The sequence below is a fragment of the Heterodontus francisci genome, chromosome 1 (genome assembly GCF_036365525.1).
Source record: "Heterodontus francisci isolate sHetFra1 chromosome 1, sHetFra1.hap1, whole genome shotgun sequence".
Lineage (NCBI taxonomy): Eukaryota > Metazoa > Chordata > Chondrichthyes > Heterodontiformes > Heterodontidae > Heterodontus > Heterodontus francisci.
In genome coordinates, this window is record NC_090371.1 from 103,887,728 (window position 1) to 103,914,214 (window position 26,487).

Sequence of the window (26,487 nt, forward strand, 5' to 3'; positions counted from 1 at the left end):
CAGTCTTCCTTTTATGTGAATCTGGCCCTATTTATTGGGATCCTGTTAACATTCTCTAGGTAAGACTGTTGATTTAGGGTTGCCCCCAACTTAGTCTGCCTAGTATTCAACCCTATATATTTAAAAGCTCCGGAAGCCCGACTTCCAATTTTAAGTTCCTGTAGAACTTTATCTGTCACAAATTTTTCAAATGCCTCAGATCTTCCCCACAGAAAATCATCTACGCACATCAAGAAAATGCCTGCTAGTTTTTCTTCATAGTACCAATAAAACATTGCCAGATCTGCTTTTAGCTGAATACAACCAGCTTTTAGTAGGACGGACCTAACTGAAAATTACCACACCCTGGATGCATCGTTAGCCCATAAACACACTTGTTTAGCTTCTGTAATTTCCCCTCTAGATCTCCAGCTTCTTTTGGTGGCTTTAAAAAATACTTCTCTTGGAAATTTCTCCCATTGCAAAAATGCTGCTTTGATGTCAATGGATTTACATTCCCGTGAGTGTGTCACTAAAAAGGCTAGGAAAATCCTCCATCTTGCTTTTCCTGTTGTTGGGGAATCTACTCTAGTTTCTTGGTCACCTATCATTTCTCAAATCCCCTAGCTACAGCTTTATATGTACCATCGGGAAGTACTTTCTCTGAACAAATCCATCTAGGTGACAATGCTGGTTGTCCTTTATCTGGCACCTCCGTGTATACTCTCTCCAACTGTTTTGCATCCTTTTGTTAGTAGCCGCTAGTGCTTCTCGATCGTCAGGGCTCCTACTTCTTGTGGCACTCCTCGCCTGCTCTCTGGTTCTTGCTCTTGCGAAACCACGTTCCACCCACTAGTTTTTCTATCCCTTTCTGGACCACGACTACTCGACCTGTCCCTCCTACAACCAGCCTTCCTTTCACATGTTTGTGACCTTTTCCTTGAATATGATTATCTTCAGGCCCACAGTCTGAACTTAGACTACGTTTTCTGGCCTGCCACGTTCTCACTTCCTTCTGCCAATCTATAGGTCTTCTATCCTGTCCCTTGTCTTGCACATTCAGCCAGTGTTTGCATTTCCCTGTGGCCTTTCATGCCCTTCCTATAATAGTTGCTTCCCCCATTCACTAGCCCCCTCTGGCATATATATCACTAGTCCCAACTTTCAGTCGTTGACCTTTCAGATAAATGGCCTTATTTTGACCTTCACTATCACTTTGTCCACTCTCAATTAGCCCATTATCTGCCACAATTTGTTGCTCGTAAAGGTCCGACATATGTGCATGCAAAGCACATGCTGCATCAGTGTCCATCATTTGTTCAGACTCTGTTAATGTATAATCAGTGCCGATAAGCCGCGAAGAATGTACTGAACGGTTTGGATGCCATGTTGCAAAATTACCGCTTTGCCATCAGTGCCTATAACATTTCCTGGGCATCTCCAAGCTTTCTGCCCTTCTCTTTTGTAATACACCAAGTCCCGGGTATTAAAATTCTTTCCTGATGGCCTGATCCGATACCTCAAAGCTCTATTTTTTTATCTGAAACCTCCGTCTTAATAAATGCTCTTCTCCCTGTAAGCATGGCATTCAAATGTTCTGCAAAAATTGAACTAATTGTAGTCCCCTCCAAAGCCGGGGGATAATCCCACATAACTGAAAGTACTTTCGGATTCCTGCCATAAACTAATTGATAAGGCCTGTAACCCCCAACCATTTTTCGCATGTACTGCCCGTGCCATAGCAGTCGGCAATTTACAATTTGGTTGGTCGGCTAAAATTTTTCAGAGCATTTTGTCAATTACGGTGTGATTTCTCTCTCAAATCCCATTACTAAAAGGACTTTCTGCTGCCATATGCGTTGCTACAATATTCATATTTTCACACATACTCCTGAACTCCTCATGAGCAAATTCTCCTCCCTCGGTTAGAAATTTAGCAGGTGCTCCCAGTCCTGTTCCCTATCCACCTTTCCATTATCTTGTCCACTATTACTTTTTTGTCTTTACTATAAATTACAGTTGACAGACTGAATCTAGTTGCTACATCTATAAAGTGTGGAAGAAAAATGTTTTTGTCTTTATCCCGTGCCTTCAAGTCCATGGATACGGTTCCAATAAAGTCCCTTGCCAATGGGAATCTCACTACGGGTCACGATGGCGTCCGCCTGTATTTTTTTTTTTACAGATACCACATTTTTCAATGACATCCTGTAAGTTTAGTGTAGTCATCATCTATTAACCCTGTATCTTTTAACAGAAACTTCAACATATGACGAGATGGATGTGCAAACTGTCAAAATAATTTGCCTTTTCTCCTTTAAATCCCTACCTCCCCGGATGCCATTAATACCTCGTCAACATCCTGCTTAGAGATGTTAGGTCTTGCTAAAGGAATATAATAATATCCCAACTGTGTAAACTGCAAAGCTACAAATTTCCCAAAGATAATTGCCTTATCATGTTCCATATCCAATTTCAGCTGAGTCTTGTTCATAGACAGTTTACTTAACAGCAAAAGATATTTCGCTGGGTACTATATCCGTACTAATAAAATGGTTTACCCCTGCTATTTTACAAAGAATTACCACTCTTTTTAGTGATTTCAACGTGTAGTCATTCCCAAACCTGAAACAGGTAGAACTGTTATACTCTTTTTGACCTTATTTCAGTCCTCCTTACTTAAAGAATCCATGTAACACGTAACCAGTCCACTTCACATGCGCAATTGAACGAATCTGCAACTCACTCATTTACCAGACTGAAGCTTCTCGTGACCGGTACAGTTCCTTCTGATTGACCAGTAGAGTCATCCTCGCCTTCCAAGTCCTGTGTCATCTCAAAAACCCTGTTATTCCTTTTTGGACAATGCAACGCATAGTGATACTTTGAGTCACATCAGAAACACCAGTTGACCACCCCTTGCTTATTCCTGGGTTTTATCCTTCTGCCATAATTGCCTAATTCCTTCCATCTGTTATAGCTTCCAAAAGTGTCTATATCCTCATTAGTTTTGTTTGCGTTTTTCCTTTCGTATGGACGTTTGGGCCCCATGTTTGAACGACCTCGAAGTGCTGCTAAGATTGTATCCTCCACCTTTGGTGTCACTGCTGAAGTGCCCATTTGCACCATGAAAGTGGCCAGAAAGAAATGTTTTCCCAAAACGTTTTTCAGGGTGTCAGACATCTGATCAAAAAGCATATCTCTTTCTTTGAATCTAACTCCGGTTAATACCAAGAGCCTATCCATGTTCGATATCCTAGCACAATCCAACAATTTGAAGGAGTTCTGAAGAAGGGTCACTGACCTGAAATGTTAACTCTGCCTCTCTTTCCACAGATGCTGCCAGACCTGCTGAGTATTTCCAGCATTTCTTGTTAATTTGAAGGCAAGTACTGATTTAGAAATTTCCAAGTAGAATCGCTGCAACCTTGCATATAGTTGGATAAACTTCATAATATGCTCTTCTATGGAAGAACCATCCATTTTTCTAAATTTATCAAAGTCCGACCATGCCTCATAGGCACTCAATAAGTCATCTTTCATATAAATTTTATCCATAAATTTTAAGAGATTGTCCAAACGATGAGCCTCTAGCACCGACAACACTTTGCCCTGATCTTGCTTCTTGCGGGAAGTGAAAGTGCAATGGCTATTCCTTGCTTCCTTTTTGGGAAAGACATAACCCGTGCCCATAGATTAACTTCATCCTTCCATTGATCGTAGGTTTGGCTTCTCAAAACAGCAGTGGAAAATCATATCCCGACACCTTACACCTGGTTTCAGTCATCTTTTTTAAAAAAAAAGCTCCAATTATAGCCTTCTCAAAAAAACCTCCAATTCTAATCTCCTGTCTGAAAACAAATCTTTGTCTCCAATCTTCACTTTCAGGCAACCATTCTCTGCTACCAATGTTAGAGAAACTTCTAAGCCTGTTTGTGAAGAAGCTATTGAGACTAGGATGCTTTGGTGGAGACTATTTATTGCTTGCCACAGAGATTACTTCTCCACTCCGCACAACACCCAACACCTGTTCACCCTATTACCTTAAACTACTATTTATTTAACATCCATTAACAGAACTTATTGGACATTAACACTCCTGACTCCCCAAAGCCAGTCTACCATCTACAAGGGACAAGTCAGGAGTGTGACTTGCCTAAGTGAGTGCAACTCCAACAACACTAAGAAAGCTTGACACCATCCAGGACAAAGCATTCTGCTTGATTGGCACCCTATTCATCAATTGAAACATTGATTCCTGCCACCACTGATGATAGGTGGCTGCAATGTGTACAATTTGTAAGATGCACAGGCACAACTCACCAAGGCTTCTTTGACTACCTTCCAAACCCACAGCCTTTACAACCCAGAAGGACCAGGACAGCAGGTGCTTGGGAACATCGCCACCCACTTCCAGGTTCCCTTCCAAGTCACACACGGTTCTGATTTGGAAATATATCACCAGTCCTTCATCATCATTGGGACAAAACCCTGGAACTCCTCACCTAACAGCGCTGTAGGGGTGCCTTCACCACATGGACTGCAGAGATTCAAGAAAGTGCCTCACCACCACTTTCTCGAGGGCAATTGTGGATAGACAAATGTTGGCCTTGCCAGTGACGCTCGCATCCTCTGAATGAATAAATTTAAAAAAACAGTGACACCTATCACCACTCATTTGAATTGCAGATCTAATGTCATCATCTATCCATGGTCTTAGAAACTTTGGGATTGGATGTAGACTTCATTACAATGCCTTGAGCTGTATGCAGTATTCCACTTATGATGTAGCCAATGTTCTGTGAAAATGCAACAGCACATTTTTGCTTTTAGCCATTGTTCTGTGCAAATTTAGCAGCATATCTTTGCTTTTATATTCAGTACCCTTAATTCTAAAACAACAAATTGCATTTGACTTTTTATGAACTTGTTTAGTGTGCACTCAGACTTTTAAAGATCTATGTATCTGCACCTTTAGATCTCTTTTTCCTTGTACTCTGATGAGTGGTCTTTGCTGTTTATGACATAGTTCCTTTCAACTGCTTTTTCCCCTAAGATATGCTACTTCACATTTGGCTGCATTGAAGTTACAGATTGTGATGGTATACAATTCAGCTGCTGTTGATTGCCTGATGAATTCCCAGTTTTGGACTTCTACATATATTTTTAATCTGTTCCACTTAGCATGGTTGCAGTGCCACAGAACATTGTAGAGATGAGAATTCTTCTTCATAAGAACTGTGTGGTGGTCACTGCTATCAATGCTAGTGTGACAGACATGTCTGATGGATTGATTGGTTTGTATATCTTCCTGCTTCAGTCAGGCATTAAAGTAAATAAGCATTTCGAGACAGACTGTCAAAAATTAATAGCTTTACAAATTTCTTCATATCATCACGTCAACATCAATGATGAAGATTTTATTAGTTAGTCAATAATTCTAGAAGGACAAATGTTCATATGGATGATCAGAAATGACAAAAAATCCACTTGCAATCTCTCAATGATAAAGTGTAAATATGATAATTTTAAGCTTTAGTGCTTTGATAAGTAATAATTATTTCTTAGATGTAATTATAATCAACTTATGGTATTTTTTTCCGTACTGATGTTTTTGTACTTAAAAGGTGAGAGGTGTTGGTGATGGGGAAGGGCACACTTGCCTATTCCTGGCAACGCATGTCATCTCTGATTTAAAATTTACAATTTGTGCTGAATTAGGGACAGTATTTTTGTTGTTTTTTTATATATAGTCTTTGGCCTCCTTATCTCGAGAGACAATGGGTAAGCGTCTGGAGGTGGTCAGTGGTTTGTGAAGCAGCGCCTGGAGTGGCTATAAAGGCCAATTCTAGAGTGACCGGCTCTTCCACAGGTGCTGCAGAAAAATTTGATTGTCGGGGCTGTTACACAGTTGGCTCTCCCCTTGCGCCTCTGTCTTTTTTCCTGCCAACTGCTAAGTCTCTTCGACTCGCCACACTTTAGCCCCGCCTTTATGGCTGTCCGCCGGCTCTGGCGAACGCTGGCAACTGATTCCCACGACTTGTGATCAATGTCACAGGATTTCATGTCGTGTTTGCAGATATCTTTAAAGCGGAGACATGGACGGCCGATGGGTCTGATACCAGTGGCGAGCTCGCTGTACAATGTGTCTTTGGGGATCCTGCCATCTTCCATGCGGCTCACATGGCCAAGCCATCTCAAGCGCCGCTGACTCAGTAGTGTGTATAAGCTGGGGATGTTGGTCGCCTCGAGGACTTCTGTGTTAGAGATACGGTCCTGCCACCTGATGCCAAGTATTCTCCGGAGGCAGCGAAGATGGAATGAATTGAGACGTTGCTCTTGGCTGACATACGTTGTCCAGGCCTCGTTGCCATAGAGCAAGGTACTGAGGACACAGGCTTGATACACTCGGACTTTTGTGTTCCGTGTCAGTGCGCCATTTTCCCACACTCTCTTGGCAAGTCTGGACACAGCAGTGGAAGCCTTTCCCATGCGCTTGTTGATTTCTGCATCCAGAGAAAGGTTACTGGTGATAGTTGAGCCTAGATAGGTGAACTCTTGAACCGCTTCCAGAGCGTGGTCGCCAATATTGATGGATGGAGCATTTCTGACATCCTGCCCCATGATGTTCGTTTTCTTGAGGCTGATGGTTAGGCCAAATTCATTGCAGGCAACCGCAAACCTGTCGATGAGACTCTGCAGGCACTCTTCAGTGTGAGATGTTAAAGCAGCATTGTCAGCAAAGAGGAGTTCCCTGATGAGGACTTTCCGTACTTTGGACTTCGCTCTTAGACGGGCAAGGTTGAACAACCTGCCCCCTGATCTTGAGTCGCTCTAAAAAGGCTCCAGAAGCTGGCCGAGCGCGTCTACCCTGAGGCACAGTGTGGCTTTCGTGCAGAGAGATCGACCTTTGACATGCTGTTCTCCCTTCGTCAGATACAGGAGAAATGCCGCGAACAACAGATGCCCCTCTACATTGCTTTCATTGACCTCACCAAAGCCTTTGACCTCGTCAGCAGACGTGGTCTCTTCAGGCTACTAGAAAAGATTGGATGCCCACCAAAGCTACTAAGTATCATCACCTCATTCCATGACAATATGAAAGGCACAATTCAACATGGTGGCTCCTCATCAGACCCCTTTCCTATCCTGAGTGGCGTGAAACAGGGCTGTGTTCTCGCACCCACACTTTTTTATATATATTGACAGGAATACAAGAGCATGAGTAAGCCAGTCAGCCCCTCTAGTCCGCTACGCCATTCAATTAGACTATGGGTTTGAGATGCAGATCAGCCAATTACCCGCCTTTGATCCATATCCAGTGATATCTTTACTGAACAAAAATTTATCAACCTCCGTTGCAAGTTTTAATAGACCTACCATCCACTGCCTTTTGGGGAGAGAGTTTCAAATTTCTGTGAAGAGGGTTCATTCTCAGGCTGGCATTTATTGTCCATTTCTAACTTCGCTGCCTAGGTGGTGAGCCATCTTCTTGACCCATTGCAGATAGCGGTTTGACAAGACTGAATGGCTTGCTAGGCCACCTCAGAGGGCAGTTAAGAGTCAGCCACGTTGGTGTGGGACCGGAGTTGCATCTAGGCATTGCGTCCTTCCCTCAGGAGCATTAATTGGGTTTGTATGACAATGGAGCAACTTCATTGTCACTTTTACTGATTTTTTTTTTTGTCTTTCTTTAAACGGAACACAAATTCTCAAAGCCATGTTGGAATTTGAACTTGCTTTCTCTGGATTACTACTCCTGAGGCATAATCACTGCACTGCCATACCCTTTCAAGTAGGAATTGGATGGAGATTCATACTTGACTCTTACAGTTAACAAAGTAGAATTCAGGGGTTTTATGTTATCAAAGTATTTGGGGATTTAAATTACTTTTTTTAACCTTTATTATCAAATCTATTAGATTTCAAGGTATACCTGCTATTTTTCTGTATTGTTCAAAAGAAGATTTTTCTTCTCGACCCATCTCGCTGCATACCCTTTCATAAACCAACCATGGATTTATCCTTCACATCCTGTTATCTTCCTCACTAGTCTTAGTATCTGTTACCTGACCTCATAGAAACATAGAAAAATAGGAGCAGGAGTAGGACATTCAGTCCTTTATCCTTTTAGCCCTAAGAACTATATCTAACCCTTCCTTGAATATATTTAATGATTTGACCTCAACTGCTTTCCATGGTAGAGAATTCCACAGGTTCAGCACTCTCTTGGTGAAGAAATCTCTCCTCAATCTCAGTCCTAAATGGCTTACCCCTTATCTTAGACTGACCCCTGGTCCTGGACTCCCCCACCATCGGGAACATACTTCCTGCATCTAGTCTGTCCAGTCCTGTTAGAATTTTGTAGGTTTCTATGAGATCCCCTCTCATTCTTCTAAACTCTAGTGAATTCAAGACTAATTGACCCAATCTCTCTTCATATGTCAGTCCTGCCATCCCAGGAATCAGTCTGGTGAACCTTTGCTGCACTCCCTCCAGAGCAAGAACATCCTTCCTCAGATAAGGAGACCAAAACTGTACACTATACTCAAGGTGTGGTCTCACCAAGGCCTTGTATAATTGCAGCAAGACATCCCTGCTCCTGTACTCGAATCCTCTTGCTATGAAGGCCAAAATACCATTTGCCTTCTCTTAACTGCGTGCTGCACCTGCATGTGACTGTTGCATAAGGACATCCAGGTCTTGCTGCACCTCCCCCTTTCCCAATCTATCGCTGTTCAGATAATCTGCCTTCCTGTTTTTACCTCCAAAGTGGATAACCTCACATTTATCCACATTATACTGCATCTGCCATGTAGTTGCCCACTCACTCAACCTGTCCAAATCGCACTGGAGCTTCTCTGCATCCTCCTCACAGTTCACCCTCCCACCCAGCTTTGTGTCGTCTGCAAACTTGGATATATTACTTTTAATTCCCTCATCTATATCATTAATATATACTGTGAACAGCTGGGGTCCTAGCACCGATCCTTGCAGTACCCCACTAGTCACTGCCTGCCACTCGGAAAAAGACCCCTTTATTCCTACTCTTTGTTTCCTGTCTGCCAACCAGTTCTATATCCATGTCAGTACCTTACCCCCAATCCCATGTGCTTTAATTTTGCACGTTAATCTCCTATGTGGGACCTTATTGAAAGCCTTCTGAAAGTCCAAATACACCACATTCACTGGTTCTCCCTTATCTATTCTACGACTTACATCCCCAAAAAATTCCAGTAGATTTGTCAAGCATGATTTCGCTTTCATAAATCCATGTTGATTTCTCCGATCCTGTCACTGTTTTCTAAGTGCTCTGCTATTACATCTTTTATGATGGACTGTAGCATTTTCCCCACTACTGATGTCAGGCTAACAGTTCTATAATTCCCTGTTTTCTCTCTACTTCCTTTTTTAAATAGTGTTGTTACATTAACTACCCTCCAATCTGTTGGAATTGTTCCAACCGAATTATGGAGCTGGAGCTGCGGGTGGATTCAGTGTGGAGCATCTGCGTTGCTGAGGATGTCGTGGATAGCACGTTTAGTGAGGTGGTCACATGGCAGGTAATGGCTGCACAGGCAGAAAAGGGATGGGTGACCACCAGATGGAGTAGTAGGCGCAGGCAGGTAGTGCAGGAGTCCCCTGTGGCCATCCCCCTCTCAAACAGATATACCGCTTTGGATACTGTTGCGGGGGGGGGGTGGGGGGGGGGATGACCTCCCAGGGGAAAGCAGCAACAGCCAGGTCTGTGGCACCACGGAGGGCTCTGCTGCACAGCAGGGGAGGAAAAGGGGTGGAAGAGCGATCGTGATGGGGGATTCTATCGTAAGGGGTGCAGATAGGTGTTTCTGTGGCCGCAAACGAGACTCCAGGATGGTATGTTGCCTCCCTGCTGCTAGGGTCAAGAATTGTCTCCGAGCAGCTGCGGGACATTTTGAAAGGGGAGGGTGAGCAGCCAGAGGTCGTGGTCCATATTGGTACTAATGACATAGACAGGAAGAGAGATGAGGGCCTGCAAAGTGAATATAGGGAGTTAGGCAGAAGGTTAAGAAGCAGGACCTCTCGGGTTGTAATCTCAGGATTACTCCCTGTGCCACGTGCTAGTGAGGGTAGGAATAGGAGGATAAGGCAAATGAATGTGTGCCTGAAGAGCTGGTGTAGGCGGGAGGGCTTCAGCTACTTGGATCATTGGGATCTCTTCTGGTGTAGAGGTGACCTGTACAAGAAGGACGGGTTGCATCTGAACTGGAAGGGGACCAATATCCTTGCAGGGAGGTTTCCTAGTAATACTCGGGAGGGTTTAAACTTGTCTTGGGGGGGTGGGACCCAAAGTAGTAGTTTCTCCGATGAGATAGTTGAGGCAAATGTAAAGGTTAAAGCAAGCAAGTCCAGTAGGCAGGCCGGGCAGGGGCAGGACAGGGAGCATGGAAGGTCTGGTAGGCTAAACTGCATTTACTTTAATGCAAGAAGCCTTACAGGTAAGGCAGATGAACTCAGAGTATGGATCGGTACATGGGATTGTGATACTATAGCTATTACGGAAACGTGGTTGAGGGATGGGCAGGACTGGCAGCTCAATGTTCCGGGGTACCGATGCTTCCGGCGTGACAGAGGTGGAGGTAAGAGAGGAGGGTGAGTTGCACTATTGGTTAGGGAGGACGTCACGGCAGTACTTAGAGAGGATATCCCGGGGGGAACGTCCAGCGAGGCCATATGGGTAGAACTTAGAAATAAGAAAGGGGTGATCACTTTGATGGGATTATACTATAGGCCCCCCCAATAGTCAGAGGGAATTGGAGGAGCATATATGTAGGGAAATCACAGATGGGTGTAGGAATTATAGGGTTGTAATAGTACGTGATTTTAACTTCCCTAATATTGACTGGGACTGCCTTAGTGCTAAGGGATCAGATGGGGAAGAATTTGTTAAGTGTGTCCAGGATAGTTTTCTGAAGCAGTATGTGGATGGCCCTACTAGAGAAGGGGCTACATTCGATCTCCTCTTAGGAAATCAGGATGGGCAGGTGGTAGATGTGTCAGTGGGGGAGCACTTTGGGACCAGTGACCATAACTCTATTAGCTTCAAGATAGTTATGGAAAAGCATAGGACTGGTCCTCAGGTTGAAGTCCTAAATTGGGGGAGGCTAATTTCGATGACTTCAGACAGGAACTCTCAAAAGATGAATGGGAGAGGCTGTTTACAGGTAAAGGGACGTCTGGCAAGTGGGAGGCTTTTAAAAGTGAGATACGAAGAGTTCAGGGCCGGCATGTTCCTGTTATATGGAAGGGCAAGTTTAGGGAACCTTGGTTGATGAGGGATATTGAGAGTCTGGTCATGACAAAGAAGGGGCTTATGTCAGGTATAGGCAGCTGGATTCAAGCGAGTCCCTCGAGGAGTATAAGGGATGTAGGAGTACACTTAAGAAGGAAATTAGGAGGGCGAAAAGGGGCCATGAGATTTCCCTGGCAGATAAGATAAAGGAGAATCCTAAAAGTTCCTTTTAGCATATTAAAAATAAAAGGGTAGCTAGGGAGAGAGTAGGTCCTCTTAAGGATCAGTGTGGTAATCTATGTATGGAGCCACGGGAAATGGGCGAGGTCTTAAATGAATACTCATCGTCCATATTTAACGTGGAGAAGGTCATGGATGCTAGTGAGTTCAAGCGAGGGAACAGTGATATCCTGGAGCATATCAACATTACAAAGGAGGAGGTGTTGGAGGTTTTGAAGCGCATTAAGGTGGATAAATCCCCAGGGCCTGACCAGGTGTATCCCAGGATGTTATGGGAAGCAAGCTAGGAGATTGCTGGGGCCCTGGCAGAGATTTTTGTATCATCGTTAGCCAAGGGTGAGGTACCGGAAGATTGGAGGATAGCTAATGTTGTGCCTTTATTTAAGAAGGGCAGCAGTGATAAGCCAGGGAACTACAGGCCAGTGAGCCTTACATCAGTGATGGAAAAGTTATTGGAAGGGATTCTGAGAGACAGGATTGATATGCATTTGGAAAGACAAGGTCTGATTAGGGATAGTCAGCATGGCTTTGTGCGTGGGAAATCATGTCTCACAAATTTGATTGAGTTTTTGGAGGAGGTGACCAAGAGGATTGAAGAGGGCAGGGCGATGGACGTTGTCTACATGGACTTTAGCAAGGCCTTTGACAAGGTCCCACATGGCAGGCTGGTCCAGAAGGTTCGAACACATGGGATCCAGGGTGAGCTAGCCAATTGGATATAAAACTGGCTTGGTGATGAGAGGCAGAGGGTGGTAGTGGAGGGTTGTTTCTCAGATTGGAGGCCGGTGACCAGTGGTGTGCCGCAGGGATCGGTGCTGGGCCCTCTGTTGTTTGTCATATATATTAATGATTTGGATGTGAATGTAGGGGGCATGATAAGTAAGTTTGTAGATGACACCAAGATTGGTGGTATAGTGGACAGTGAAGAAGGTTGTCTAAGGTTACAGCAGGATTTCGATAAACTGGCAAAGTGGGAAAGGGATTGGCAAATGGAATTTAACGCAGACAGGTATAAAGTGATGCATTTTGGGAAGTTAAACCAGGGCAGGACATGAACAGTGAATGACAGGGCCCTGAGGAGTGTTGTTGAGCAGAGAGACCTTGGGGTGCAAGTACATAGTTCCCTGAAAGTGGCAACACAGGTAGACAGGGTGGTGAAGAAGGCGTGTGGCATGCTTGCCTTCATCAGCCGAGGCATTGAATACAAGAGTTGGGACGTCATGTTACAGTTGTACATAACGTTGGTTAGGCCGCATTTGGAGTACTGTGTGCAGTTCTGGTCGTCGCACTACAGGAAAGATGTGATTAAGCTAGAGAGGGTGCAGAAAAGATTCACAAGAATGTTGCCTGGTTTGGAGGGCTTGAGTTATAAAGAGAGATTGGATAGGCTGGGTCTGTTTTCCTTGGAGCGAAGGAGGCTGAGAGGGGACATGATGGAGGTATATAAAATTATGAGAGGCATAGATAGGGTAGATGGCCAGAGTCTGTTTCCCATGGTAAGGGTGACTAAAACTAGAGGGCATAGATTTAAGGTGAGAGGGAGGATGTTTAAAGGGGATCAAAGGGGTAAATTTTTCACACAAAGGAAATATCTGGAATAAGCTGCCAGAGGAGGTGCTGGAAGCAGGAACAGTAGCAACATTTAAGAGGCACCTGGACAGGTACTTGAATGAGAAAGGCAGGTGGGATTAGTATAGATAGGCATTATGGTCGGCATGGACGCGGTGGGCCGAAGGGCCTGTTTCTATGCTGTACGACTCGATGCCGCTATGACTCGATGTTCCAGAGTCTATAGAATTTTGAAAAATGACCAGCAATGCATCTACTATTTCAAAGGCCACTTCCTTAAGTACTCTGGAATGTAGATTATCAGGCCCTGGGGATTTATCGGCCTTCAATCCCATCAATTTCCCTAACACCATTTCCCTACTAATACTGATTTTCATATAGTTCCTCCTTCTCACTAGACCCTATGTTCTGCAACATTTCTGGGAGGTAATTTGTGTCCTCCTTTGTGAAGACAGAACCAAAGTATGTATTTAATTGAGCTGCCATTTCTATCTTCCCCATTATAAATTCCCCCTTCTTCTGACTGTAAGGGACCCACATTTGTCATCACTAATCTTTTTCTCTTCACATATCTTCAGAAGCTTTTACAGTCATTTTTTTTGTTCTCTGCAAGCTTGCTCTCATACTCTATTTTCCCTTTCTTAATCAATCCCTTTGTCCTCCTTTGCTGAATTCTAAACTGCTCCCAATCCTCAGCTTTGCTACTTGTTCTGGCCATTTTATATTTCTCCTCCTTGGATCTAATACTATCCCTAATTTCTATTGTAAGCCAGGGTTGCGCCACCCTTCCTGTTTTATTTTTGCGCCAGACAGGAATGAACAATTGTTGTAATTCATCCCTGCGCTCTTTAAATGCTAGCCATTGCCTATCCACTGTCAACCCTTTAAGTAACATTCCCCAATCTATCATAGCCAACTCGCGCCTCATACCTTCGTAGTTTCCTTTATTTAGATTCAGGACCCTAGTCTCGGAACCAACTCTCTCACTCTCCATCTTAATGAAGAATTCTATCATATCATGGTTGGTCTTCCCCAAGGACCCCGCACAACAAGGTTGTTAACTAATCCTTTTTCATTACACAATACCCAGTCTAGGATGGCCTGTTGTCTAGTTGGTGCATTATTTTCCTGTTTGAAATATGGTACACTTTGGGCTGAATTTTATTCGGGCGTCGTGTTCTGCGGTGGCGCCTTTTGAACTCGGGGTTCCCGCATTCAGCGGCTGCCGCCGAGCCCCTGCGATATTTTGCGCAGGGGCTTATTTAAATAGTGGGGGATGCCTGCCCCCGATGACGTGTCGGGGCGGCCTCCGCGTACCCAGCAACGTTGTCCGGCGCCACTGTGCCGGCGCCATTTTTAAAGGGCTTTAAGCCCTTAGAATTACTTTAAATTTTTAAACGGGCAGCAGTATTAAGTTTTTATTCAACAATAGGAAATACGTGGATGGCCCTACCCCAACCCCCCAATCGTCATTTCAGTGCCCGAAATGACCAATACGTTCCTTTTTCCCTCCCCGAATTTTACTAAACTTGTAACATTTGGCCTATAACCCCTTGCCACCATCCTCACATCCAATAAAAATTGATTTCCACGCTCCTCCACTCCTTCCGCCCTGAAATATTTATTACTCCCCCTTCCCTGCTAGGTTCTCGCCTCGGAACTGTGTGCAGAGTTCCAAAGGCGGGCAAAGGCCAAACGGAGGCTGTATAATCGGCGTGGGACAGCAAGTAAGTTCATTTGATTATCAGTACTGTCAATTTAAATATGCAGATGAAGCGCCAGGCGGTGGGGGGGGGCGCACCAAGGCCCCCCACCGCCGCCGGTAAATGCGGCCAGCCCTTCTCGATGTTGTGGGTTGAGGCGGCCCTCTCCGCGCAACATTTTACCAACCCCCCACGCCGTGACTGGCAGCATCAAGGGGCCGGTAAAATTCAGCCCTTTTGTTTTCATAATGTAAAATGTTATTGCTGTACTATACTTTTAATATAGGAACATCCTTATGACTTTAGCTGATCATTTCAGAAATTTCCAATCCAATATGTTGCTTATTCTCTTTCCAAGACGAGCCATGACCATTCTGGAACTTCTGTAACAAGTGTTAAACCTTTTTAAAGAAAAGCTGCAGTAATATTTCTGTATTATAACTTTAAAAAAGCATAATTTATTCCTATTGATTCAGTATGTTTCGAAATCAGATTTAACGTGAGCTGTACAGATTTGTAGAAAAATGATTGATAGATCACAGGCCTGAAACATTAACCTGTGCTTTTATCTCCACAGATGCTGCCTGACCTGCTGAGTATTTTCAGCATTTTCTGTTTTGGTTTCAGATTTACAGTATCTGCAGTATTTTGCTTTTGTATTAGTGATCAAACTAATGCTCTTTCAAAATCTGCAAAGAGGATCATACATTCAGAACGATATGAAAGTGAGGCTCATGTTGCCAATACAGGTACTTCATTTTATTTGCTAACTTCTCTTGAATTTAATAACTCATACTTGAGGTATGAGCCAGCAGCTCTCAGTTCCCCACCAGGGGAGCTATTCTTCATGTGTGATCCCATACAGCGACTGTCATTAGGGTCTTTGATCATGGAGACCATCACAGCTAAGATGGCAACAACTTTTATCTATACAGTGCCTTTAACCTAATAAAAGATCCCTTGGCACTTCACAGGAGCATTATAAAACAAAGTATGATACCGAGCCAAAAAAGATGTTAAATCAAATGACCAAAAGCTTGGTCAAAGAGCTAGATTTTAAGTAGTGTGTCAGGCAAGCCCCCACCTGCCAAGAATGAGGAAAATTAATTTCGCCACATGAACATTGATTTTAAATTGCTGATGGTGAAGAAAGAACTTACTTTAAAAAAACAATTGGAGACTTTGGCTGGAGAGAGACATTAGCATATCAAGTACTTCAAAGGACAAAGGAGCTATTTCCTGCTCCAATTTAATACACAATGGGCTTTTGATTACCGGACGTTGAAGCATTCCAGGTTAACTACTAAGATGGCCGAAAACACAAACACAAGTAGTCAGGCCAGTTTGGTCACATGACTGACTGACGAACTTTTGGAGGTTTTTGAATTTGAGCTTCCAACAAGGAATTTGAAAGCAGCAGGCTGTTAGCACCTGGACTGAGAACACCTCTCTCCTGTCTGCTCTCATCTCGCTCTCACCAGCTTCAGAAACCATTGAAGACATAGGAACCCCAAGAGAGAAAAGTCTCCTACAGTGAACAAGGTTTAAGAAGAATACTGGGCCCCAACTTCAAGTAAGAGCTGTCTACAATCAAGGGCTCTACGGCAAGCTGGGAACACAGAAACAGTAACAAGAAACCCCCTGGAGAGACTGCCTCAAACCTCCCCATTTTATTTTACTTCTCTTTTCTGTCCCTATTTGCATGTGTGTATTGCGTGTGCATGCTAGCGTGGGCGTGGCGTGTATCCATAGGTGTTAACGGAACTAGAGTTTAAGTTTAAGGTTTAATAAATTTCACTTTTCTTCTTTAAATCTAAAGAAAACCTGGTGTGCTAATTTCTTTGCCTTATAATTGGAAAACTGTGAACAAGGATTCATCAAAGGGGAGCTCAAAATACAGTGTCATAGTCATAGAGTTATACAGCACAGCAACAGGCCCTTCGGCCCGTCGTGTCTGTGCCGGCCATCAAGCACCTAACTATTCTAATCCCATTTTCCAGCACTTGGCTCGTAGCCTTATATGCTATGGCATTTCAAGTGCTCATCTAAACACTTCTTAAATGTTGTGAGGGTTCCTACCTCCACCACCCCTTCAAGCAGTGCGTTCCAGATTCCAACCACCCGCTGGGTGAAAAGGTTTTTCCTCAAATCCCCTCTAAACCTCCTACCCCTTACCTTAAATCTATGTCCCCTGGTTATTGACCCCTCCGCTAAGGGAAAAAGTTTCTTTCTACCGAACCTATCAATGCCCCTCATAATTTTGTATACCTCAATCATGTCTCCCCTCAGCCTTTCCTGCTCTCAGGAAAACAATCCTAGCCTTTCCAGTCTCTCTTCAGAGCTGAAATGCTCCAGCCCAGGCAACATCCTGGTGAATCTCCTCTATACCCTCTCCAGTGCAATCACATCCTTCCTATAGTGTGGGGACCAGAACTGTACACAGTACTCCAGCTGTGGCCTACCTAGCGTTTTATACAGCTCCATCATAACCTCCCTGCTCTTATATTCTATGACTCGGCGAATAAAGGTGTTCAAAATTAAACCCTGTTACAATAAGACCAGGTGAAGATGGTAAAAGACCCCTAGACACCTTTCTCACCTAGTCGTAACATAGTGCCTGAAAGGAGGAAAGAGAGGTGGAGAGGTGTAGGGAGGATAATCCAGAGCTTGGGGCCGAGGCAACTGAAGGTTGGTGGAGCAATTAAAATTGGGGGTGCACAGGAGGCCAGAATTAGGAGTGCAGATATCTCTGAGGTTTGTGGGCTGGAGGAGATAACATAGACAAGGAGGGGCAAGGCCAGTGAGGGATTTGAGAACAAACAAAGAATGAAGAAGAGTACAGCACAGGAACAGGCCATTCGGCCCTCCAAGCCTGCGCCGATCTTGATGCCTGCCTAAACTAAAATCTTCTGCACTTCTGGGGTCTGTATCCCTCTATTCCCATCCTATTCATGTATTTGTCAAGAAGCCTCTTAAACATCTCGATGGTACCTGCTTCCACCACCTCCCCCAGCAATAAGTTCCAGGCACTCACCACCCTCTGTGTAAAGAACTTGCCTCGCACATCCCCTCTAAACGTTGCCCCTCTCACCTTAAACTTATGTCCCCTAGTAACTGACTCTTCCACCCTGGGAAAAAGCTTCTGACTATCCACTCTGTCCATGCTGCTTATAACTTTGTAAACCTCTATCATGTCGCCCCTCCACCTCCATCGTTCCAGTGAAAACAATCCGAGTTTATCCAACCTCTCCTCAAAGCTAATGCCCTCCAGACCAGGCAACATCCTGGTAAACCTCTTCTGTACCCTCTCCAAAGCCTCCACGTCCTTCTGGTAGTGTGGCGTCCAGAATTGCACACAATATTCTAAGTGTGGCCTAACTAAAATTCTGTACAGCTGCAGCATGCCTTGCCAATTGTTATACTCTATGCCCCGACCGATGAAGGCAACCATGCCGTATGCCTTCTTGACTACCTTATCCACCTGCGTTGCCCCTTTCAGTGACCTGTGGACCTGTACGCCCAGATCTCTCTGCCTGTCAATACTCCTAAGGGTTCTGCCATTTACTGTATACTTCCCACCTGCATTGGACCTTCCAAAATGCATTACCTCACATTTGTCTGGATTAAACTCCATCTGCCATTTCTCCGCCCAAGTCTCCAACCGATCTATATCCTGCTGTATCCTCTGACAATCCTCCTCACTATCCGCAACTCCACCAACCTTTGTGTCGTCTGCAAACCTACTAATCAGACCAGCTACATTTTCCTCCAAATCATATATATATATATACTACAAACAGCAAAGGTCCCAGCACTGATCCCTGCGGAACACCACTAGTCACATCCCTCCATTCAGAAAAGCACCCTTCCACTGCTACCCTCTGTCTTCTATGACCGAGCCAGTTCTGTATCCATCTTGCCAGCTCACCTCTGATCCCGTGTGACTTCACCTTTTGTACCAGTCTGCCATGAGGGACCTTGTCAAAGGCTTTACTGAAGTCCATATAGATAACATCCACTGCCCTTCCTTCATCAATCATCTTTGTCACTTCCTCAAAAAACTCAATCAAATTAGTGAGACACGACTCGCCTTCACAAAACCATGCCGCCTCTCGCTAGTAAGTCCATTTGTTTCCAAATGGGAGCAAATCCTGTCCCGAAGAATCCTCTCTAATAATTTCTCGACCACTGACGTAAGGCTCACTGGCCTATAATTTCCTGGATTATCCTTGCTACCCTTCTTCAACAAAGGAACAACATTGGCTATTCTCCAGTCCTCTGGGACCTCACCTGTAGCCAATGAGGATGCAAAGATTTCTGTCAAGGCCCCAGCAATTTCTTCCCTTGCCTCCCTCAGTATTCTGGGGTAGATCCCATCAGGCCCTGGGGACTTATCTACCTTAATGCTTTGCAAGACACCGAACACCACCTCCTTTTTGATAATGAGATGACTCAGACTATCTACACTCCCTTCCCTGGGCTCATCATCCACCAAGTCCTTCTCCTTGGTGAATACTGATACAAAGTACTCATTTAGTACCTCGCTCATTTCCTCTGGCTCCACACACAGATTCCCTTCTCTGTCCTTGAGTGGGCCAACCCTTTCCCTAGTTACCCTCTTGCTCTTTTTATACGTATAAAAAGCCTTGGGATTTTCCTTAATGCTGTTTGCCAATGACTTCTCATAACCCCCTTTAGCCCTCCTGACTCCTTGCTTAAGTTCCTTCCTACTGTCTTTATATTCCTCAAGGGATTCGTCTGTTCCTAGCCTTCCAGCCCTTACGAATGCTTCCTTTTTTTTTGACGAGGCTCACAATATCCCGCGTTATCCAAGGTTCCCGAAACTTGCCAAACTTATCCTCCTTCCTCACAGGAACATGCTGGTCCTGGATTCTAATCAACTGACATTTGAAAGACTCCCACATGTCAGATGTTGATTTACCCTCAAATAGCCGCCCCCAATCTAAATTCTTCAGTTCCTGCCTAATATTGTTATAATTAGCCTTCCCCCAATTTAGCACCTTCACCCGAGGACTACTCTTATCCTTATCCACAAGTACCGTAAAACATATGGAATAATGGTCACTGTTCCCGAAATGCTCCCCTACTGAAACGTCGACCACCTGGCCGGGCTCATTCCCCAATACCAGGTCCAGTATGGCCCCATCCCTCATTGGACTATCTACGTATTGTTTCAAGAAGCCCTCCTGGATGCTCCTTACAAATTCTGCCCCATCGAAGCCCCTAGCACTAAGTGAGTCCCAGTCAATATAGGGGAAGTTAAAATCACCCACCACTACAACCCTGTTGCCTTTACATCTTTCCAAAATCTGTCTACATATCTGCTCCTCTACCTTCCGCTGGCTGTTGGGAGGCCTGTAGTAAACCCCCAACATCGTGACTGCACCTTTCCTATTCCTGAGCTCCACCCATATTGCCTCGCTGCATGATCCCTCCGAGGTGTCCTCCCGCAGTACAGCTGTGATATTCTCATTAACCAGTAATTCAACTCCCCCACCCCTTTTACATCCCCCTCTGTCCCACCTGAAGCTTCTAAATCCTGGAACATTTAGCTGCCAATCCTGTCCTTCCCTCAGCCAAGTCTCTGTAATAGCAACAACATCATAGTTCCAAGTACTAATCCAAGCTCTAAGTTCATCTGCCTTACCTGTTATACTTCTCGCATTGAAACAAATGCACTTCAGACCACCAGTCCCGCTGTGCTTCGCAACATCTCCCTGCCTGCTCTTCCTCTTAGTCTTACTGGCCTTATTTACTAGTTCCCCCTCATTTATTTCACTTGATGTCCTACTGCTCTGGTTGCCACCCCCCTGCCACACTAGTTTAAACCCTCCCGAGTGACGCTAGCAAACCTCGCAGCCAGGATATTTGTGCCCCTCCAGTTTAGATGCAACCCGTCCTTCTTGTACAGGTCCCATCTGTCCCTGAAGAGATCCCAATGGTCCAGATATCTGAAACCCTCCCTTCTACACCAGCTGTTCAGCCACGTGTTTAGCTGCACTATCTTCCTATTTCTATTTCTAGCCTCACTGGCACGTGGCACAGGGAGTAATCCCAAGATTACAACCCTCGAGGTCCTGTCTTTTAACTTTCTACCTAACTCCCTTAACTCCCCCTGCAGGACCGTGTCACTCTTCCTGCCTATGTCGGTACCGATGTGTACCACAACCTCTGGCTGTTCACCCTCCCCCTTCAGAATGCACCCTGTCCGTTCAGAGACATCCTTGACCCTGGCACCAGGGAGGCAACATACCATCCTGGAGTCTCTTTCACGTCCACAGAAGCGCCTATCTGCGCCCCTGACTATAGAGTCCCCTATAACTATTGCTCTTCTGCGCTTTGTCCCTCCCTGCTGAACAACAGTGTCAGCCGTGGTGCCACTGCTCTGGCTGCTGCTGTTTTCCCCTGTTAGGCTAACCCCCCCAACAGTATTCAAAACTGTATACTTGTTAGAGAGGGGGATAGCCACAGGGGATTCCTGCACTGACTGCCTGCCCCTTCTAGCGGTCACCCATCTATCTGCCTGCACCTTGGGTGTAACCACTTCTCTAAAACTCCTGTCTATGACACTTTCTGCCACTTGCATGCTCCTAAGTGCATCCAGTTGCTGCTCCAACCAATCCATGCGGTCTGTGAGGAGCTGCAATTGGGTACACTTCCTGCAGATGTAGTCGTCTGGAATGCTGGAAGCGTCACGGACCTCCCACATCTCACAGGTGAAGCACTTCACCCCTCTAACTGACATTTCTAGCACTATTTAATAAATAAAAATAAATACTTATTAAATCCTTACTAAATTGTTATAATTAACGATATGGTCCCTAGTGCTAGATTCCTACTATAAGTATTAAATGCTGACTAAATACAGTAATCTCCTCCCTCTGGTTTAGTTACTCTATTTATTAATTAGTTAATTAGGGTTTTAATCAATTTTTATCAATGTTTTATTTTCAAATTCAGTACAAATTCCCTACCAGCCAATCAGATTACAGCTTTCCTGTGATGTCACTTTTTCATTTTTATTTACCAGAGGTAAGTTTTTTTTTATACTTACAGGTCTGGAACTCTGCCCTCCGAGTCTTCTCCGTGAATGGAGGCCGCGAATCCCCGAGGTAAGTTTTTTATACTTACTGGTCTGGAACTCCGCCCTCCGAGTCTTCTCCGGATGAGAATTATAAAATCAAGATGTTGCTTTACTGGCAGTCAGTGTAGGTCAGTGAGCACAGGGGTGATAGGTGAACAGGACTTGGTGCGAATTAAGATGTGGGCAGCAGAGTTTTGGGTGACCTCTAGTTTACAGAGGGTAGAATATGTGAGACCAGCCAGAAGTGCTTGGAATAGTCAAGTATAGAGGTAACGACGGTATGATTGAGGATTTTGCAGCAGTTGAGAGTTGAGATGGGCGAAGTTGGGTGATTATACGGAGGTGGAAATATTCATGCCGTCACTAAGACTGTATATGAGGTCAGAAGCCCATCACAGGGTCAAATGTGACACTAAGGTTGCGAACAGATTGGCTTAATCTCAGACGGTTGCCAGGGAGTAGGATGGAATCGGTAGCTAGGGAATGAAGTTTGCAGTGGGGACTGAAAACAATGGCCAGAATTTTATGCCGCCCCAGCGGGTCGGATGGTGGCATGGGGGTGGCATAAAATTGAGCGGCAGGCTCTGGGAGGCCTAACCACCCCGATTCTGCCTCCGACCAAGTTTACGAAGGTCCGGCGGGGGGGTGAAAAGCGGCCTGCCCACCCGAGGCCAATCAAGACCTTTAAGCGGCCACTTAAGGGCCCTTGCCCGCCTCTACGGGTATTTTACCCGTGGCAAGCGGGTGTGCAGGGGATGTGAAAGGCCACCCAGCGATCGCTGCCGGCCTTTCCGCACCCCGGGGCAGCCTGGCAATCGGGCACAGTGTGCCTGATTGAGGGCCGCCCCCGCCTCCCAACCCAACCTTGGGATCCAAGACGCCCCCCACTCCCCCCAAACGACCACCCTAGCCTCGCCAGGGCACGACCGATTCCTCCTCGGTCGGCTGGGCTGTAGTCCCAGCAGTGACCACTGCTCCTGGTGGCGCAGCTGAGACTAAGAGCTGCCGGCCCGCTGATTGGCCGGCAGCTCACTGAGGCGGGACCCCATTCCTCAAGTAGGTGGAAGTCCCGCCTTGGACCAGTTAAAGCGGGTTTGGCACCGACATTTACGTCGGAGTCCGGCTCCCGTCCGCCCACTGTAAAATTCCGGCCCATGGCTCTGTCTTCCCAATATTTAATTGGAGGAAATTTCTGCTCATCTGGTGTTGAATGTTGGATAAGCAGTCTGATAATTTAGTAACAGTGGAGGAGTTGAGAGAAGTGGTGCTGAGATAGAGCTGGGTGTCATCAGCATACGTGTGAAAACGTAAAAATATGACAGATTGTGTCCTCAATCAATGTGCACATAGACACAGACTTTCCAGTAGGAGACAGTCACCCCTGACTGGTTTGTTTGTTTTTTTCTGCTCTCTGGCCCAAAGGATTGAGGTGAGCAAATGTTATCCTAGCTATCAGCTAATTCAGTACAGACCAGGAGTCAAACCTGCAGCCTTCCAGTGTGTATACCTTAGTATTACACTTAGTGATGCCTTTACCCTATTTCTTTTTCATTGTATTCTCTGCAGCCTATGACTATTTGAAACTAGGTTTTATTAAAGAAACATAGTTCTTTTGTTCAAGCTATCTTTGAAGTGAAAGATGTATGCTTTGACTTTAGATCATTTTGAAACGTTTGTGTCGTTTTGTGCAACAAAGGCTGAATATGAATTTGTTGTACAAAACTACACAAACGTTTCAAAAAGGCTGAATATGAATTTTATTTATTAATAATCTAAGTATGATTAAGGCTATTCCACATCTTCCAATTTCATTTTAAGGAAATTAGCTAAAATTAGGCTTACATAAAATCTTCTCCCTCTATCCATTTTGTGTCTTTTTTGATATTGTCATTTCTTCCATAGCATAAAAAAGACAGCGGAATTACAATCATTAGGAAGGAATGAGAATGATAGACTTGGCAATTGTTTTTCCCCTTTTCTCTTTCAATGCCCCTTTCCCCGTTATGGCAATTTATTTCTATTATAATTTCACCTTTGCGCTCCTTCAATCACTGTGTCATCCTCAATTAAGCCATTTTTCTTGTAATCATTTGTTTTATCAGATTTTACAGTTAAACCAGCTCTTCAACAATGACCTTGCAAATCCCATGACACAGCACAGTATAGTCTTCAGATTCTTCTTTCAACAGGTCAAACAAATTTCATTTTGGACAATGTTCTGTGATACTCATTGATATTAAAGGACATTCAGCAGATTAACCTCACATTTGCAAACATTAAAGTCATTTGATTGGACTCTACCATCTGCATTTTCATGCAAATTGTATAATCTTCTGCAGACTTTTCAGTTAAAAGTGCAAAAGTTTTTTTTGCAAGGCCTATTTTTCATGAATAACATTTCATATAAGTATGACCATTTTACTACTTAGCTGTGTCAATGATTCTATCTTAAAATTTGTTTCTTTTTGTAACTTACTATCATTCAGTGGTTGATAAAGGATTAGGTCTTACAGTCAACAACAAAAAAAATACTTTATATTACCATAAAGCTACATAATTATTTATGATTTTAAATGACCTCAAGGGGGAAAGAACATTTTATTAAATTTGGAGTTTCTTTCTGAAAGTCTGGGAATTAAAAAATATAAATGTGGTTGTGCTTTATTTATAGTTGAGTGAGTTGTCTCTGGCTGGCTACATGCCACTAAATTGCAAGTGGACATACTCTACTCGATCAGCTCTAAATTGTAGTCATGCTTCAGAGAAATGTTTCCTCTCTTTCTAAAAAAAATTATGTTCCTAACAAAATTATTTCTTGTGTTCAATTCAGCTAGAATAGGCATGATTAGTCAATCACAAGCTCTACACTTTTTTTTAAATAAAAAAAATACATCTTTAAAATCAAACCTGTTTTTCAGTAGCTCAGTATTTTAATGAGTATTTCTGAAATGAAGAAATTTAAGGTCATGCAGCTTTAAAATATAGCAGAAGTGGTGTTTCCAAAAAAAAAAGTGCCTATATTAAATTTTAGATGGTAACTAAGGAAGGTCAACATATTTACCATAAAATCCAACTGATCTTGTCTTACTATGTAGCACTCTGCATTCTTAATATAGCCACCTTAATTTTTAAGATATGGCTTATGCTGAATTTACTTCTGCACGTTATATCAGTATTGTCTTGTGCTTTCTTATTACATTTCAGATAATTGAAAGTATTTTTAGTTGACGCAAGATTAGTGAGTGAGTTGCACCATACAAATCCAAGATTAGAATGAGTATATAAATGATTTGGACTATTCACAATCTATATAAATTATTTGGATGTGGGACCAAATGTAATATTTACAACTTCACTGATAGCACAAAACCAGGTGGGAATGTAAGTTGTGAGGAGGATGCAAGAAGGCTTCAAGGGGATTTGAATAGGCTAAGTGAATGGGCAAGAACATGGCAGATGGAATATAACGTGAATAAGTATGAAGTGATCCAGTTTGGTAGAAAAAACAGAAATGCAGAGTATTTCTTAAATAGTGAGAGGTTGGGAAATGTTAATGTCCAAAGGGACGTGGGTGTCTTTGTTCATGAGTCACTGAAAGCTAGTATGCAGGTGCAGCAAGCAATTGGGAAGGCAAATGATATGTTGGCCTTCATTGCAAGGGGATTTGAGTACAGCAGTAAAGATGTCTTGCTGCAATTGTCTGAAGCCTTGAGACCACACTTGGAATTTTGTGTACAGTTTTGGTCTCCTTACCGAAGGAAGGTACTTGCCATAGAGGGAGTGCAACGGAGGTTCACCAGACTAATCCCTGGAATGGTGGGATTGTCTTATGCGGAGAGATTGTTGAAACTGGGCTGTATTCTGAGTTTTGAAGAATGAGATGATCTCATTGAAATTTACAAAATTCTTACAGGGCGTGACAGGCTAGATGTGGATAGGATGTTTCTTCTGACTGGTGTCTAGACCAGGGCACACAGTCTCAGAATAAGGGGCAGGCCATTTAAGACTGAGATGAGGAGGAATTTCTTTACGTGGTGAATCTGTGAAATTCTCTACCCCAGAGGGCTGCGGAAGCTCAATCATTGAGCATGTTCAAGACAGAAATTGATAGATTTCTGGATATGAATGACATCAAGGGACATGGGAATACTGGGGAAAAATAGCGTAAAAGGTAGATGATCAGCCACGATCTGTTTGAATGGCGAAGCAGGCTCGATGGGCCAAATGACCTCCTCCTGCTCCTATTTCCTATTTCCCAAACTTCTGAATTGTTTTTTTTTTTGCAGTTTTATATATAGTTGCTGGATGTTGGGCTATCTGACAGTTTATTTTGAATAAATTGAACACTTTCCAGTAACACCTCATTTGCTTGATTGATTATGCCATATTGTGGTATACAGTTTGATGATTCAAGCGCAGCAGTGGTCCTTAACGGTCACAGTATGATGCATCTTACTTCACGCAGAGGCTGAGCAGCAGCGTCTCTGATTATTTCCTTCATTCCATTTCCCTGCAGTTGAAATTCAAATGTTGGAGAAATTGTGGAAATTTACAATTCAATATGTGTTTTGTCAGGGAAAAATTCATGGCTTGCTTTGACACGGAGATGGAAATTTAGC

At 44.0% G+C, this 26,487-nt stretch overlaps 1 protein-coding gene across 8 annotated transcripts in view; it reads left to right on the forward strand.

Moving 5' to 3' along the window:
* ndufaf2 (NADH:ubiquinone oxidoreductase complex assembly factor 2) overlaps nt 1-26,487 on the forward strand; it is a 236,121-nt gene that overhangs the window by 34,121 nt on the left and 175,513 nt on the right. For 5 of the 8 annotated variants that reach the window (XM_068033968.1, XM_068033930.1, XM_068033950.1 and 2 more), the window contains exon 2: nt 21,841-21,896. The exons of the other annotated variants lie outside the window; for them this stretch is intronic. In XM_068033968.1, coding sequence (XP_067890069.1) covers nt 21,841-21,896 — 56 coding nt within the window. The remainder of the gene's footprint in view (nt 1-21,840; nt 21,897-26,487) is intronic. 8 annotated transcript variants of the gene reach the window in all.